This window comes from Pseudonaja textilis, chromosome 2 (assembly GCF_049901715.1).
Source record: "Pseudonaja textilis isolate UNSWEBS1 chromosome 2, rPseTex1.2, whole genome shotgun sequence".
NCBI classification, from domain to species: Eukaryota; Metazoa; Chordata; class Lepidosauria; order Squamata; family Elapidae; genus Pseudonaja; species Pseudonaja textilis.
The window spans coordinates 58,933,267-58,950,595 of record NC_141991.1 but is presented as its reverse complement, the minus strand read 5'-3'; the positions used below and the strand labels follow the sequence as shown (position 1 = coordinate 58,950,595).

Sequence of the window (17,329 nt, the reverse complement as noted above, 5' to 3'; positions counted from 1 at the left end):
CTGGAAAGCTATGAGGGAAGAGAAATATAATGGAATACCGTTCGTGAGAAGAAAATCCCAACCTCAGTTGGCTTTCAGGTTCTCAGTGGCCAGATCTAAGACTACTTTTCCTTTCTCCTTTGTATCAGATTGAAATTGATGATGGAGCTGAGCTGACCGCCGAGTTCCTGTATGATGAGGTCCACCCCAAGCAGCATGCCTTCAAGCAGGCTTTTGCCAAGCCAAAGGGTCCTGTGGGCAAAAGGGGACAGAAGCGACTTATCAAAGGACCAGGCGAGAACGGAGAAGACAGTTAAACCCAGAGTACGGGTCAGCAAAGAGCTGTGAATGTCTCCCAGCCTCCAGCGTTGCAGCTCCAATCCACTTCTCTGCATTTGAGCCTGTCCACTGAACTCCAGAGCCTTTTCCCTACTTCTTTTCTCAAAGTCACGTCCATCGGTTTCATTAACAGGGTGGGAGGGTTGGAATCGGGGGACAGAGAGGAAGAGGAAGAAGACGGCATGCTCTTTTTTCTTTCCTTTTGCTCTATGGTGATATAAATCTAGGGGGAAGGGGTACCGTAGAGCTTTTTGTTCTCTCTCTTTTTTTTAATATTTCTTACAACAGATGCTCCTGTTATTGCTTCATCTTGTGGCCTGTCTTGCCTGGAATCTGCACCACTCAATGAGTTTTGTATGCCTCTCATCTGAAAGAGTTATAAACTTCTATCTTGGGTGCTGTGTGAACCCATCAAAGAGAGGCACTGTGTGTATGATAACGGTAACTTAACGGCACTCCCATCCTGTCAATGTCATTCCCTTACCAAGGGAGTCTGTTTCCCTAGTATCTGATACAGTGATCAGTTGCTTACTTGGTTGAGGCGAAGGGCAGTATGTTCCACAGGTTGTTTTTGAAGTTAGGTGGAATGGAGGGGATGGGGGTAGTGCTAAAAAAAATAGTCAGATTTCCTCCAAAAATAGAAGTGTGTTGTTTGGATTTTAAGAAACTGTTTCCCAAGCTACCGAAGAAGTAAAACTCTCATTTTGCTCAAGAGTCCTGATAATCTCATTCTAGGCCTCATGTTTGTGGAAAAAAAAAATACCCATCGCAAGTCTAGTGATGAGTTGGATTTCTCTTAAAAAGGTGTTCTGCTTCCTTTCTGATTTGAAGAAAGCCAGTAGCCTTTCTTTCTTCCCTGCCTTATGTCTTGATGGCTCATTGTGTGATGTTGCAGCCTAGGATAGACATATGGGCAATTAGGAACCGGGAGCATAATTGTCATACTGCCCTTATTGGCATCATTTCCACTGAACTACATCAAGATGGCAAGAATCGCTTCATGGGTAGCCCTCATATGCTTTCCCAAGTCATGGTTTCCTCATGTGCTAGCTTGCAGCCTAACACAGCATTGACTTAACTGAGATCATCTTCTGACTTTAACTGAGAAGGTAGATTCCTTCCTGATCTGTTTTTTGCTTGTTTTTTGCCCATCCACGCTGGGCATCTAAAATAAAGTCACTTGGTCTTTGGTCATCTCATATATACTCAATCCTAGATCAGAGGCCTCCAAACTTGGCAACTTTAAAACTGGTGGACTTCAACTCTCAGAATTCTGAGAGTTGAAGTCCACAAGTCTTAAAGGTGCCAAGTTTTGGGGACCTCTGTCCTAGATCATGATCCCCAAACCTTTGCATCCCCTTGTCATAGATCTTTAGTTATGTTATAGAGCTTTGCAAGGCCAGAGGAACATTAGCACTTTCATTGATCGCTGAACGCTGATGGGCTCTATTTTTCACAGAATGTACTTTGCCCAGAGAACTGTTCATTCCATGTGTTAGATACTGTCTGCCAAGGCTAATTGTTTTAGATCCATGAAAACCAGGTGGAAAGAAAGGATAGCCCAGGATGGCATGAAATTGTTATCCATGTACATGATGGATGGGCATTTGAACTGCCAAGGACTCTGGGAAGAGTCTTGATGATCAGCTTAGAAGACCACGATCTACTCACAAAAAACTAGAGACACAATTGTGACCTTAGGATTGGGAGCTTCTGAAAAATCATTAGAGCAGGTGAAGTTGATATATATAATGAAAGTTCCTATGACCCCCAAGGAGCAGTTGATTGGCCTTTTATATGTCATGCAAGCAGACAATACTCTCTGAAATTGCAAGCCTTCCCCCCCCACCCCCATAGCCCATAGTATGGTATTAGTATGGTAGCTTGAGTAGAGTAGTATTTGTGTGAGAACAAGCTCTAGACCACTCTTTTCCCCAGTGGGACTGATCTGCAATTTAAGAAAGAAAGGGTAGGCTTTGCCAAATTCTAAGTATTCTGTATGGAGAGAAAAAAAAAAAACAGAATCACAGATTCTAAAAAGAAAATAAAATCACAGATTCCAAAAAGAAAATAAAATCACAGATTCTTAAAATAAGACAAAATTCAGACATTCAGATCCAATCCCCTCCTCACTACAAGAATCCAGATGAAAATGTCTGTGATGGAAGTGGTGGTATGCGCGCCATCATTTCATGGATGGGGAAAAGTCTAAATGTTAAGTTTTCCTGATTTTTTTTTTAAAACTCTTCATCTTTTGCATCTTAGGTTTATTGGGAGTCCTTGGAACAGATGTCTTTATAATTGAAGTCTCTGTAGAGTTTAGAAATAAACATATATTGCATCCAGTATATAATTCTAAGATAATAATTAAATTCAAAGTTTGTCCTAAAACATGTTCAGGCAGCAAGATTCTGCTTTAAATAGGCATAATGCAGGGATCAGCAACTGAAACACAAAATTACAGCATAACACTGGTCAATGCACAACATTTCAATTTTGTTTTTTTTAAAAAATGGGTGGTTCTTTGGACATTTTGAAGGCTCTATATTGCTGATCTTTGGCACAATGATTTCTTTAAATACTTTATTTTTACTGTGACCAAATTTCAATCAGCTTAGCTAAATCTAGAGATTATGATGATATTCCATAATATTTGGATTTGGACCTCTGCATTTTCTGCATCATATATGCAGAGATAACTTTGCTACTTTTATTTTAAGTTTTTGTTGAGAGTGCTACACTCTTGTAATAATACGATTTATCATTTTACCCTTTTGCCCCTAGGCAAATTTTATATTAAATTTGTCCTGTATGTTTTGTTCCATGTATAGCATTCTCCCCACCAATAAGAGGCAGCATACCTTTTTTGGTCCCTATTATATTTTGATGCAGAAAAACAAATATTTGCCATTCCAAAACTGATAACAGCTATTACTCTGATCCTGAACTCATATTTCCTTGGGTTCATGATGAGATATTAAGCACACTTGGATGACTATGGTTGGCGTTTTCCTTGTTTTCACTAAATGCATTCATTAATCCTTGTGATTCAAACAAATGGAGCAGAAAAGCAAGCAAGCAAGCACTGCCTTTGTTTTACATCTTTTACTCTATCAAGTTAGTCTGAAATGATCCGTTTGTGGTATTAATGCCAAATATCACCGTGCAATGATGGTGGATCAGTCAGTACTCTCAAGTGCGTGACCAGTGGTTAAATGAGGACTGATTAGAACTTCTGTCAAGGAAAGAAGGCAAACAGCCTGCTTTCCAAGCTGACCTTCCACAACTCGCCCTTTCTCCTTCCCAATGCAACACAGGGTATCACTCAGCCTTGCAAAGAGCTGCTTCTCAGCTGTCTTATCTGATCTTAGCAGCTGCTGCACATTGTGCATACTCATATTGCCAGTGAATCCCTTTTCTTATTTGTTGACTGGAAGACCAATAAAATCAGTTACGCCCTGTGTGAATCACAGGGATCTGTCTACTCTATCAAAACCGACTCTTCTCCCACCCTCGTCCTATTTTCTGATCCACTCTAACAACTATTCCAGGGTAGGGAGTCTCAATATTCAACTAGACTCCACAACTCTGTTTTCCTTGCGGTTATGTGATCTTACAAACTTACCACCAACACACTCGCCAAGTAAGCAAAAAAGTTCTACAAAAATGTAGAAATGACTCCCCATCCTGGAATCGTCTCCGTACCTGTTAGCTTGGATCAGAATGTATCTGGCTATTTATATCCAGGATGAACACTTAATCAAAACATTTATTAGATCTGACTAATACTACAAAATGTTGAGTGATTGCAAGAACAAAACATCTCCTCATAGAAATAAAGTTTTGTAGGAGTCCCAAAATAATTTTTTAAGAATTATGTTTACAGTAAGACCTCGCTAATACTCTTAATAACTATATTCCTTCCTGTGTGCCCACAATTGAAATGACAGTAGCTTTACGCTGACATCTCTAACACACTAAAAGAATGTCTTAATTGACTACATGGTTAACACTGTGGCCATTGCATTTAACTCGCTGCAGATGAAAAGCAAGCTAGGAGTGATTGTTTCTTTATCCATGCTAGTAATTTATCAAATCTTCCATAAGAATCAAGGTTTGGAGTTTGGGAGATGCACATTCCTGACTGGGCTATATGATGATGTAAATTTGGAAATTATGGGGGAGGCAGGGCATACTGTTTTGAATGCTGTATTTTCTAAAAATTAAAGTATTTTTAAAGCAACCTGTTTTGAGTATTTCTTTAGTAGACTGAGATGTCTGTGGATAAAGTTGGCCATTCTCTTTATAAACAGCTATGATAAATTTTATGTCCCAGGAATTCATGGAAACTATTGTTACAAAGTGGTTGAAATTACCTTGTGAGGCCAGGCGGTTTGATATTCATCATGTGATTGTAAAAGAGGTCATGTTTGCAGATCTGCAATAAACCATGGATTTCCCCCTATTTTTGCACACTACATATATATAGGCTGCATTAGTGTGTTCACATCTATTCAAGGCCCTATCTTGGTTTGGTTATCAAGGATACCAAGATCGGTTTTACTCTCCAGGTGTTGATGTGGGAGCCTTTCAAACATTCTTCCTTTGTTTTTATTTATTTATTTTAGGACATTTATATTGCCTCCTATTCGCATATGGCAACTCAAGGCGGCTTACAGTATTTCGGCCAAAATACTGAAATCAAATCTGTAAACAGAATGTTGATCCTTAAATATCCAGCAAGGAGCGCTTTATTGCTGGCGTTGTTAGCATACACAAACTAAAGGCAAATTTTATGTGGAGTAACAGACTTGGAAGGGACCTTGGAGGTTTGCTACTCCAACCCGCTGCTCAAGCAGGAGCCCCTATACCAGGTGTCAGCTTTGGAATCCTTATTAATCGCTGCAATATAGTCTGAGAAAGTGGGAGGGGGTGATTTTTTGAGTAGCTCTAAGTAGACAAAATAGAATTCTTTTGTTAGTTCAAGGTCACAGAGTGTGGCGCAGAAATGAAAAGGAACTTACTTTGGGATTGGTCCATGTGATGTGACAATGAGAGAAAAGGGGATGGTTTGTAGTTTGGGACATTGTGGGAAGTTCAGGAAACTTTTAGCTTTGAGATTCCACAGATGTGCCAGGTGCTATTCTAATAAAGGTACTCTTGAGATTATGCTTGCCTCGGAGTTACTGATTGGAATGGAGGTTCCCTGGAATGCTGACACCAGGGGTGTCAAACTCATGGTGTCACATGAAGCATCACAACTCCCTCCCCCACCTGTTATCTAAACCGGGTGTGGCTAGCGTTTGATGCATCCGGCCCACAGGCCACAAGTTTGACACCCCTGCCTTATACCATTCTGGATAAATGTGTCTCTTCTTGAAAACCTCCAGTGAGGGAGCACCCACAACTTCTGAAGGCAAACTCTTACACTCGATGGGATTCAAATTCTTTTACTACTGGTTCTGTGGGCGAGGCTTGGTGGGCGTGGCAGGGGAAAGATACGGTAAACTCTCCAGTCAAAGGTGGCATTTGCTGGTTCTCCAAACTACTCAAAATTTCCACTACCGGTTCTTCAGAACTGGTCAGAACCTGCTGAATAGCACCTCTGGTTACACTGATTTAATTGTTCTCATTGTCTGGAATTTTCTCATTTTTTTGTTTGATGTCTCCTTGATAGTTTCCATCCATTGCTTCTTGCGGTGTTTCTCTCAGGTGCTTGGAGAATAGATTGAAGCCATCTTTTCTGTGACAGTTCCTCAAATATTAGAAGACTGCTATCATGACACCCCTAGTCCTTCGGCATTCCAGATATACCTAATTCCTGAAAATTGTTCATGTTTTAGCCTCCAGTCCTCTAATCATTGTTTTCCACACTCTAGATTGCAAATATTTTTTTATATCATGTTGACCAAAGCTGGAGACGATATTCCAAATGTGGTCTTACCAAAGCAGTACAAGTGATAGTAACACTTCTCATAATCTTGATACTATCCCTTTGAGGTGTTAATAACATGTTCAGTTAATTTCATTTGATTATGACTTACTGACAAATATATTTCAAGTACAGGTTTAAAATAGTGGTGGGATTCAAATGTTTTTACTACCAGTTGGTTCTGTGGGCGTGGCTTGTGGGCGTAGCAGGGGAAGGATACTGTAAAATCTCCAGTCAGAGATGCTATTTGCCGGTTCTCCGAACTACTCAAAATTTCCACTAACGGTTCTCCAGAACTGGTCAGAACCTGCTGAATACCACCTCTGTTTTAAAAATGTCTTGTGTGCCAAGAAAGATGTCTAATTTGCAGCTGAAATATAGCAAAGGCAATATGGTATATTTATGCTGAATTTCAAAGCTGTGTAAGTTGCCCTTTTAAAGCATGGCACTATCTGGTCCTAAATACTAAAGACACATTTTGATCCATTTGTTTCTTCTTTCTGTGTATCAGATGTCATCACAACTTAATGATGGATTCAATTCAGTGTTCACAGCTGGTTCTCACACATTTTGGGGCAATAAGATAAACAAGAACCTCAAGCTATAATTCCCCCAAAGAATCACAAAAATATCCCTGTAAGAATTGTATTCAAGAATTGGTTTTTGGCACAGATGCTCAATGCATTTGGGGGACGTCATTAGGTGAGAAACATTTGAGAAAGAAGAGTTGTATTTGATTTACATAATTAGTAATGGACAGGATGAATATTCCAGAGCCTGAATTTTCTGTCTGGGATATATTAAAGCTAGAACTTTTGTGGGGTGGGTAGGCACCATGCACTTCATAATAAGCTGGTCACTTTGTAATTTAAAAGCAAAGGAATGTTATTGTGCCATAGCTAAAACTGAGTATTATGCCTCCAAATTAGTAGGCCACGTGGCATAATTCCCTTGCCCAGGATTGAAGTTAAGTACTTAATACATCAGATAGATCCTCACACGAAAAGGTGCAAGTAAGCAGCTTACTCAGTTGGCATCTCTGCCATCAGATGATGAGCCTAGATAAACATGATCTGCTATAAACAATCCATCTTTATTTAACATCCAGGTTTAATAGTAAGCCAAGAGCTATCATTCTTTAAGAGAAGAAAAGGCTGGAATCAATTCTAATTTGTGTACAAGCTGTTCGTTTCAGAATTCCTGCTTTGAACAAAAACAGCCAATTAATTAGGTAGGGCTCTCTTATTTTAGGCATAAATCTATGTGGACCACTGCTAGCTTCATCAAAGATCCAACACGAAGTCATAGGAAAAGGTGGTCCAGGTAGTCCTCGACTTATGAGCACAATGGGGCCCAAAATTTATGTTGTTGAGGCATTTGTTAAGTGAGCGTTGCCATTTTACGACCTTTTTTGCCACCATTATTAAGTGAATCACTGCAGCTGTTAAGTTAGCAACATGCTAAGTGAATCTGGCTTCCCCATTGACAGTTGTCAAAAGGTTATCCTAAAAAGAAATGGAAACAAAATATACTTGCACAAGATATATATGTACCCAGTCGACACACTGTATAAGGGAAGGATGGATTTGTTTTAAAATAAGAATAAAAAACTAAAAAAAAACTGAACAAAAGGGAAGTTTTGACCTACCTAGACTTTGTCAAAAGGTTGCAGAAGGAGATCACGTGACTTTGGGATACAGCAGTATAAACCAATTGTCAAGCATCTGATTTTTTGATCATGTGATCATGGGGATGCTACGAAGGTTGTTAACTGAAAAATGACCTTACATCACTTTTTTCAGTGATGTAATTGTGAAGGGTCACTAAATGATCTGTTATAAGTCGAGAACTGCCTGAAGTGGGTGAGCAAGTTGGTAGACATCCTTGCTTACAGAGAGTGGCAGGGTGTGGGAGCTGGATTAAATTTACAGCCCGGGCAGTGTGCAATAAGTAGCATTGTGTTCCCATGACACAACTGCAACTCTACATCTTTGCTAATGCTGCAGTTCAGTTCATGTTCCGTGGATACCAGATTAGCATTAAGCTAATTTCCATTTCTGCAGCATTTCACACAAGGGCTCGATGCAGGCCGTTATAGTCATCCCAGCACATGAGCACGTGTGCATCTGATAACCAAGAATTTGCAGCCAGTGGCTTGTTTTCTTCTATGGATACATAGCAATAACACGCCCCCCCCCTCCCCATCTGTCTCTGATAAAAACAGCGTTACTGTTCTCCATCCTATGTGAACCAATGTATGCTTTTCTCCACACTTGTTCATTTCCTTGTTATTTCAACTTAGATTTTGTATTTGAGTAATGTTTGTCATGGCATTTGTCTCCAGGTCTCTTAAAACACAGAATGCTTGTATAGTAGGAGAGTTACAATTGTCCTAAGCCGTGGTACGTGGAGAGGATGGAAAATATTTGCAGCTCGGTTGGCAGATGTTGTTGTTGGTTTGTTCTCTGAGCTTGGTGTTGAATCAAGATGCTTCAAATGAAGTTCCGCTGATGATGTTTCCTAGCCTGGTGATGAAACACTCGGAAGCCAAACAGCAAGCTCGGAGAACAAACCACCACCCATATACTTTATTGTGTTTAGATGACAAATGCTGGTATGTATGATTGTAATTATGTAGGACGGGGTCCCCACCCCCAGTCCATGGACCGGCACGCCAGAAACCTGGCCATGCAAACAAGCGAAGTCCCATACATGGCACATGAAGGCAGCACACAAAATCATGCCCCCTCTGGTCTGCGGAAAAACCTCTCTCCACAGAACAGATCCCTGGTGCCCCAAAGATTGGGGGCCGTTGATATAGGACAAGGCTGCCAAACTCCCAGTCTGTGGGCCGGATGAGTCATGCACTGGCCACGCCCAGTTTAGCAAAGTGGGGAGAAGTCCAGATACGTCACGTGACTCTGCTGTGACGACATGAGTTTGACACCCCTGATATAGGATATATGAAATCTGAATCAACACCAACAAAATGTCTAGGTAAAGGTCATTGTCTTGACATGACTACTCTCTTGAAGCTGCCATAACCAGCTTCAAATACAGCTTTTCCACCAGGAATGTGTGAGACCAACCCCAGAACAAAGAAAATGTTTGGCAACCAGAGTTCAATGCTGCCTTAATGATTCCCATCTAAGCAGGAACGTGTAACCATTAATCCAATCACCTTTACAGGAGACAAAGGGAGATGTATTTGGGTTCTACTGGGTTGCAGAAATTTGCTGGTATGCAGCGGAGGGCCCTGGCTACCTGCAAAATCCTCCTTTGCACAAGGGCCTTGCAAACAAATACTGCCCCGATCAGATGGATCGGCAGTAGAGAGTGAGCAGCCCTCGCTCTGTAAGTTGTGCTAGGACATTGGTGAAATCATGCTATGACTCATCCATTGGTACAGAGTAACTGCATAACGCATTGCACATTTCAGGGCTCTGGCATGATCCAAACTCTGCAGTCAGAATGTGCATTGAATTTCTCATCAGACACATTCACCCTGCAGAGCCACTCTATCTTCATTGGTCTCTATCGTCTGAATGTGGCTCCTTAGAGCAACACTGGGTTGCTTTTAAAAGCTGCAGCCTTTTCCCTGAGGACCCACATATGTGTCAAGCTGATTGGAAACAAGGCCGGTTTTTCCTTGGGCAGGAATGCTGTTAAAGGCGAAGGCTGCACCGGCTAAACCTCTGCTTGTCAACCTAGAACAGGGTATCAAACTGGTGGGCCGTGGGCCAGGTGCATCATGTGCAGGCCACACCCACCCCAGCTCTGGGAATGGGAAAACCATTACGAAATGTCACGTGATGTTAACGTGACACCGCAAGTTTGACACCTGTGACCTCGAGTTTTCTACAGTATCTAGCCCATTTTTCCTCTAGATGTAGTATGTCAACCCCCTCCCTCCAATTTCAAATTTTAAACTACCCTGTGATGTAGGTTGAGCTGAGTGAGAGTCTGAAGTATCCCAATGCTTTTAGAGGAATGGCAGAGATGTAGCAACAGCAACAGTATACAGTACAAAGAGAGGAGGAAGACATTAAAGGTTTGGTTTTCAGGACAACAAACAGCCATGAGAGTCAACTCATGTAAATCAAAAACGTTCATGACTGATCAAGATGAAAGATATTTCTAGCTTCCAGTACATAGCATTACAGAAGAGTGAAGCACCAAGGCACTGAGGGTCACATGAAAAATATTTAATTTAAAAAAATTAAGTTTTCTCTCCTCCATTCCTTGATAAGAGAGGTAGCCTGACAAGTACACATATTTACCTACATACATATTTCAATTAAACAGCACCAATCACATTTTGGAGGACGCCTAGTTGGTTCAAGTAGGAAAGGTTTGCTCTGTATATAAATAATGTGCTTTGATCAGTTTTGATTCAATAAAAGGAAATAGGAAATTACGGTCTTTGTCACAGTTTAGGAAAACGTGCACCTCAAATATTAAGGATGCTTGTATGCTGGTGAGAAGTTTAGAGAAATAAAAAGAAAATTATTTGTTGCGTATTGCTGGGGTAGGAACGAAGTGTTTGCTGGAGAAGTGAACAAAGAAAAACACATATCCAAATGGTTGTTGTGATCATGCAGTTGCAGCCACCTTCTTGACGTTTTTGAAATCCCCACCCAGAAACTTCTGGGTAGAAAAATCTGTGTACTTGCCCAAGGGTTGAGCTTCAGCCCCAATAATCCTTCATCGATGGCTGAGAGATATACATGAGCAACCTCTGGAGAGCCCAAGCGGCCCATCCCTGGTGTATGGGAAATCCTGCATAGATAGTGAACGCTACTAGGACTAATCCACACGGGCCAACTTTCCCAGTGAACCACCACAAGAGAAAGACATCCTGGGAACTCAGGGAGAGTTACAGCAACTCGACAATGCCTCTTATCACCCAACATCATGCCCATGCCTTTCTCCTCTGTCACACGGAAAGATACAGGATTCACTTTACAGCATTGGCTTCACAATATTCATATTTATAGCAACTAGTCCAAATGGCTCATAAATACCTCATCCAAAGTACAGACAAAACTGTGCCATAAATGCACCAACTGTCTGCCCACAATCGCACGCTGTGCCCCTTGAAAAGGCACCTTTTGCCACTCCATCCCTTGTAGCAATGGCAGGCAAACTCCTGTTCCATCTTGACCTTCTGCTGTTGGCTTAAAGTCCTGTTTGCCAACTCAAGAGTGGAAATGCCCTCCATCGGGTTAGGACCAAGGTGTAAATAAGCATCAGAGTCCATTCTCCGGCGAATGCAGCGGCCATGATTATTGCAGATGTGACGGCTGCAGAGCTCAGTTGCCCTGGTCACGTTGACAATATATGGGCCTAAAGTGCTTGTAAGATACTTGTGAATCTTTAAGCAATTGGTCTGTAAGAGAGGGGAAGATATACATTAAGAAACATAGCAATTAATTGATATAAACCGGGAGAAAAATCTGCTTGGCTAAGGTTGACTCCATTTTAGACATAAAGCATTCTAACAAGGGCTTAAGGAGAAAGTGTTTTCAGCATCTGATTTTCTTGTCTCTTAAGTAGGGCTAGTTGTCTAATCTTAGGGTAAGGAATCTTAAAAAATGATGTGATCCCTGGAATACCTTTCTTGGGGGGGCTACAGACTGAGGAAATCCGTAGGATTACAGTTTTAGAAAATCCAAATTGAGATCAGGATCCACTGACAAACTACTTGGAAACACTTTTTTATTTATTACATTTCTGCACTGCCTAAAAATGACTCTGAACAGTTTTGAGAAATTGCCAGCCTTAGAACACTTCCCTTGTTCTACAAATGAGAAATCTCAGAAAGGATATTGTTTCTCTTGTGTTGTTTTATTCATGCATTAATGTACTAAACTGCACTAATACAGTTTAGAACCTGCAATAAAAGATGGTCATCCTAACACTTCAATATTCCTTTCAAGGCCAAATTCAAGGCAAGCCTGCCCCATGCAGCATTCTCACCAAGGGGAACAATGGGTCTTGGCTGTACCTCTTGAAACAATTGGCAGAGCTCATAAAATGGAATATTTCTCTAGGTAAAACAGATCTCCCATATTTCTTTGTCAAGAAACAGAAGAACAAGAAACAGAAGACCATAATTATTCCTCGCAGTATCCTTCTATCTATGATGGATATTTAATTTGTTACAGAATAGCTGCTAATGATGCAAGACTTGCCACGAATGCTTGAAATAGTATAACCCAGATGCAGGATGTCACTTCAAAGCGAAGGATTAGTCCAAAGGTGCCTAACCAAATGTTGCTGAACTACAATTACCAGATTCCTTCACCATTAGCCAGCCTGATAGGGGCTGCTGGAAGATGTAACTCAGCCACATCTGAAATGTGACACCTTGCCTATCTTTAGATCAAGTCAAAAATATTGATTTTTCCCCCTCCCCAATTTCTCACTAACACTGGATTATAAATCTCTGATGACCCCTTTATTTATTGTAGAAATAAATTGCATTGCATGCAAATTGATCTAAAAACTACCAGATAATAAGAAGTACATACAGGCTCAGGTCTATCCTCAACTCTGTGGCAAGTAATGAGCAAAAACAAATTGAAAAAGAAAGAATAAGAAAAGAGGATTGGAGAGTTATGGAGCTACATTACCCGGTTCCGAGAATATTCTGCGTCTCCCCAGAGCACAAGGCCATGAGCACCCATGGCCGCAGCCTGCCCTATGGTGTACACCAGGTCTGTCTAGAACAGCAAGAGAAAGCACCATCACAAAGAAATTAGCAGCAACAGGATTTAATCCTCCTTGCCCCCTTCTAAATTTTAGATTTTTTTTTATATGCTGTTTCTACATTTTAACATTTTATTGTCTACTGTCCAGAGTCACTTTCTGAGGAAGAGGGACGGTTCAAAAGTGTGAAACAATAAACAAACAAACAAGGAAGGAAGGAAGAGGCAGAGACATTTCTGGCGAACCTCTTGCCATTTGCTTTGTGAAAACCTGCTTCTAGAATTGTTCTCTAGTCATGTGATCAGATCCCCCCCCCCCTCAAAATGTAACCATTTACAAATCACATTACTGGATGCTGATGATTCCATGATACTGGAAGTTTTAAAAACTCTTATTTTTCTATCTGTTTTTTTTAAACTGATCTTATTTCTGAATCCTTAGGACATTATGGTAACCTCTTCCATGAGGAATGAAGTCTCTTGAATTAAAATTCTTGTTCCAGGACACAAAATAATGGATGCAAGATGTCAGAAAGAAAGTTCCACTTCAATAAATGCTTGTGGGAAAATTTTCTAACACTACAAGCAATCACTTATCACTTCATGGGATATATTCAACCCGAGACTGGGTACTTATCTGCCAAGGATGCTTTAATTTTGACTCCTGCACTGCACTTGGTGTAAATAGCCCTTCCCAATTGCATGATTCTCTACACCAAAGGTGTGAAACTGGAGGGCCGCAGGCCGGATGCATCATGTGCAGACCACGCCCACCCCCAGCTCCGCGAAGAGGAAAAAAGTCACGATAAGTCATATGACGGCAATGTGATGTGGCAAGTTGGACACCCATGCTCTACACCAGGAGTATCATACTCAAGGCCCAAATGCCGGATCCAGCCCACGGGTTGCTTAGATCTGGCCCATGGGGTCACCCTGGAAACAGCAAAGAACTGACCCGCAGTGCCTCTGCCAGCGAAAACGGAGCTTAGAATAGCCACAGAGGGCCCTCCTGAGCTCCGTTTCCTCTGGCAGAGGGTTGCAGCAGGCTGTTGTGGCCAAAAACGGAGCTTGGGAGGCCATTTTTGCTGGCCGAGCGCTTGGGCGACCACAGGCACCCACGACACAAATGATGTGAAGCTGGCCACGCCCCCCCAGCCCCCCCACCCCAAGTTGAAACACAACCCTGATGTGGCTCTCAATGAAATCAAGTTCGATACCCCTGATCTACACCATTCTCTCAATGAAAGATATGCATGAAAACAAAGCTCGTGTGGGTTTGCCATGTGGAAACAAGGGTTGGGAAGAAGGACTATTCCTAGCACAGTAAGAACTTCCTCCTCTGGTTCTCTTCCACATGAATCTATGACAATGATCCTAAGCAAGGCATTTCCTTTTCTGTCAATCCATCTCAGTGGGGGCGGGGTGGTGGTGGACCACAAAGATCCCTTTCTTTTGCTCCATTCCTGGAAAATGGAAGTTCACCTTCTCGGCCAGCTCTTCCTGGTCTACTTTCAACAAGAGGCCCCCATGGATCATTTCCAGAGTGCTGATCTCCCTGTTTACACAAGTTTCCTGCTCCAATCCAGGGCGCACACATGGGGCTTTAAGTGCTTCTCCTCTATCTCTCCACCCATCTACCTATCATCGGAGTCCATAATCTGACCGCCATCCCACTTGAGTTAAAATATACATCCACTTTTAAGAATGTTCCTCTTCTGTTAATTTTTTTCTTTTTTTTAAGTAGAGCCAGGCAACAAAGCCCTTTTTGGCTTCACAGAGCTCCCTTAAGTTAGATCAAAGGAGCAATTTGATACAATGTGGTGCCTTGACTCAAAAACTACCAAAGAGACGGGGAGGCATCAAAGAAGCCAGATGAGAAGAGCAAAGCTGCTTTCACTTAGAAATAGCACCTTGCCCCAGTTCGTCTTGAAGGGAAGGAAAAGCTCCACCAGCCAGGAAGGGGTGTTGCTGCTCTTTAGGAAGGGGACTGCAACACCACCACCTGGGAGTAAAGGCCTCATTTACCAGAGCTACCAATAGTCTTCCTTCAGCCCTGCACAAATACAACCCCCTTCCAAAGGCTGAATGAACTGCAGGGCACACTGCTACGAAAGGCAACACGATACATAATGCGGCACAATGAACAAATACAGAACTGTTCCTGAGATAACTGGACATTTTCTGTATCAGCAGAGGGAGGTTTTTAAAATGGTGAGCAGGACTGATACCATGATGTAAAACATGAGTGCAAGTATTACAGGCTCTGCATTTGTCCTGGGTTGCTCAGGTTTTACAGCCTAGGTTAAGCAGTGATCTTACAACTAGACAGGGGGGAAAAGAATTTTTTAAGGGAAGGCTGGAAGCAATTATGTGTATCCTGCCCATTCAAGAGGAAGAGTGTTACACAATCATTTTAAAAATACTTCCATTTTAAGTACAGAGTATGTTTTAATCCAAGTGAAATGGCTTACTCACACCACCCTTTTCAACTCTCAGTGATTCTCACTTGATGCAGTTTAGCATCTCTAGCTGGGAAACCTAGTGGGACAGAGCTCTTCTCCCATCTCCAAGTGAAGTCTGAAACTTGGGAATCAAATTCGTTTCTTTTTGTCCTACAAGATTCCATCCACAGGTCAGGTTTATTTATCACACAGTTCCAAAAAACAGGCACAGATTTATTGATGCCCGAGAACTGTGCTGGGCTCAGAACTAAAGTCCATGGGGAAGCAAAGGTTAAAAAAAAAAAAAAACAGTGAAAGAATCTCACCTGGCTCAGCTCCTTCAAGGTGTAGGTGTAGAATGGCCTGGCATACACAAAAACAGGGAGGGAGTGCTGAGCAGAGGGCAACTCGGCCACTCTCAAGGCCTCACCTACTTTGGCCCTCACAAACTTTTTCCCTTGAGGGGATGTTCTCAGCATCTCTTCCATGTAGATGGATGGGTAGAGGGCCCTGCTGTGCTCCCAAAGCCAAGAGAGGTCATTATTGCGTTGCACTTCCACTGGGGGACAGTGCCCCGTGAAGCCCTCAAAGTCATCCAAGTAATCATAGTTATAACAGTCGGGAAAGAGGTAGTAGCCCCACCAGCCATTGGGGCGCAGAGATTGGGCTAAGCGGAGAGTATCTGTCATAAAACTCTGGGCGGCTGTCTCAAACTCCCATTTGGCCTCCAGCTCAGCTTCATAATCAGATAAATGGGGGTTTCTTTGCTTGACCAAGCGGAGGGACATGTCCCGGTAGATATTTTTTTTGTCCCAGTTCCGAATCCACTGAGGCCTCCAGTTCTCCCAGTCGATCACAGCGAGACCTGCAAAAGAGGGTGAGGGCATGGCCACCGCAATGTCCCTCGTCATCTTCTCCAGGTGGCCTTTCAAGCTGGCGTTCTGAGGGCAGCCACCATGAACTGCAGTGGGGGGCACTGTCGTGTTCATGTAATACGGGTACAAGCCTAGTTGATCGTAGTAGAAGATGGTGATGTTCCCACCCACAAAGGCTTCCTGGGAATTCGCCAGGATGCCGTAGGAGTCCAAGGGGAGAGGAACGTCGTAGGCGGCTGCACAGCGAGCTGTTGGTGCATTCCAAGTCACTAGGAAAGGTTTATCTTTCACAATGGGAGGCAGGGCTGGTTTCAAGTTATGAGCAGCGAGAGGAAGGGCCGTCGGCCCATCTGGGAAGAGGAGGAGCAGCAACAAGAAGGTTTGATGACCCAGAGACTGGTAGAGCCTCCACTGTGTCGAAGCCCATTCTAGCACCCCGGCGGCTGAATGTGACGGTCCTGAGTGGTGCGCAATCCTGCAAGGAGGACAGAAGACATTGTCAATGTGGCATCAGCATTGCACTGGTCAATTATCAGCCGTCACTCCTTCTAAAATAACCGCCCCCCCCCCCCGCTCTCGAATGGCACTGCACCCATTACAAACTGGTTTTCCCTGATAGACACCGAAGACTCCAGGGTCATCAGAAGCATTCAACATTTTTTGACTATAGACCTTTCCAGCAAGCCATCCTTTTATTGGACTTGTGAGCAGCCCAGAGCCCCTCGTTCCTCCAACAGGGTGCTATAAAAAGTACCATAAAGCAGGGGTCTCCAACCTTAGCAACTTTAAGACTTGTGGACTTCAACTCCCAGAATTTCTGGCTGATTGAATTCTGGGAATTGAAATCCACAAGTCTTAAAGTTGCTAAGGTTGGAGACCCCTGCCATAAAGTGCTCTCTCCTTGCATGGGGGGGAAGTGTCAGGGGTCAGGAACACCCTGGGGTAAGGGGCTTGGAGACAAGGGCATGGCAATGAATGAGAGTGCACTGAAAGACTTCTCTCTCTTTCTCTCTCTCTCTCTCTCTCTTTTTTCATGTAAAGCAGCACAAGAAG

At 42.6% G+C, this 17,329-nt stretch overlaps 2 protein-coding genes across 5 annotated transcripts in view; one reads left to right on the top strand and one right to left on the bottom strand.

Annotated features, from left to right (window-relative positions):
• Positions 1-4,561, top strand: part of TWF2 (twinfilin actin binding protein 2) — a 55,781-nt gene extending 51,220 nt beyond the window's left edge. The window contains exons 9-10 of one of the 2 annotated variants that reach the window (XR_015741658.1): positions 129-1,569; positions 1,605-4,561. Coding sequence is in view for 1 of the 2 variants with exons in the window: in XM_087924026.1 (XP_087780152.1) it covers positions 129-296 (168 nt within the window). In the remaining variant the exon portion in view is untranslated. Of the gene's footprint in view, positions 1-128 lie in introns of both variants that reach the window. The other variant, XM_087924026.1, reaches the window with a different exon arrangement.
• Positions 4,562-10,342: 5,781 nt separating this feature from the next.
• LOC113449825 (hyaluronidase Ccc Hy-4-like) overlaps positions 10,343-17,329 on the bottom strand; it is a 40,512-nt gene continuing 33,525 nt past the window's right edge. For 2 of the 3 annotated variants that reach the window (XM_087924009.1, XM_087924011.1), the window contains exons 2-4: positions 15,728-16,751; positions 12,886-12,975; positions 10,343-11,639 (exon numbers count right to left, since the gene is read on the bottom strand). In XM_087924009.1, coding sequence (XP_087780135.1) covers positions 11,265-11,639; positions 12,886-12,975; positions 15,728-16,751 — 1,489 coding nt within the window. In that variant the 3' untranslated portion in view covers positions 10,343-11,264. The remainder of the gene's footprint in view (positions 11,640-12,885; positions 12,976-15,727; positions 16,752-17,329) is intronic. The other variant, XM_087924012.1, reaches the window with a different exon arrangement.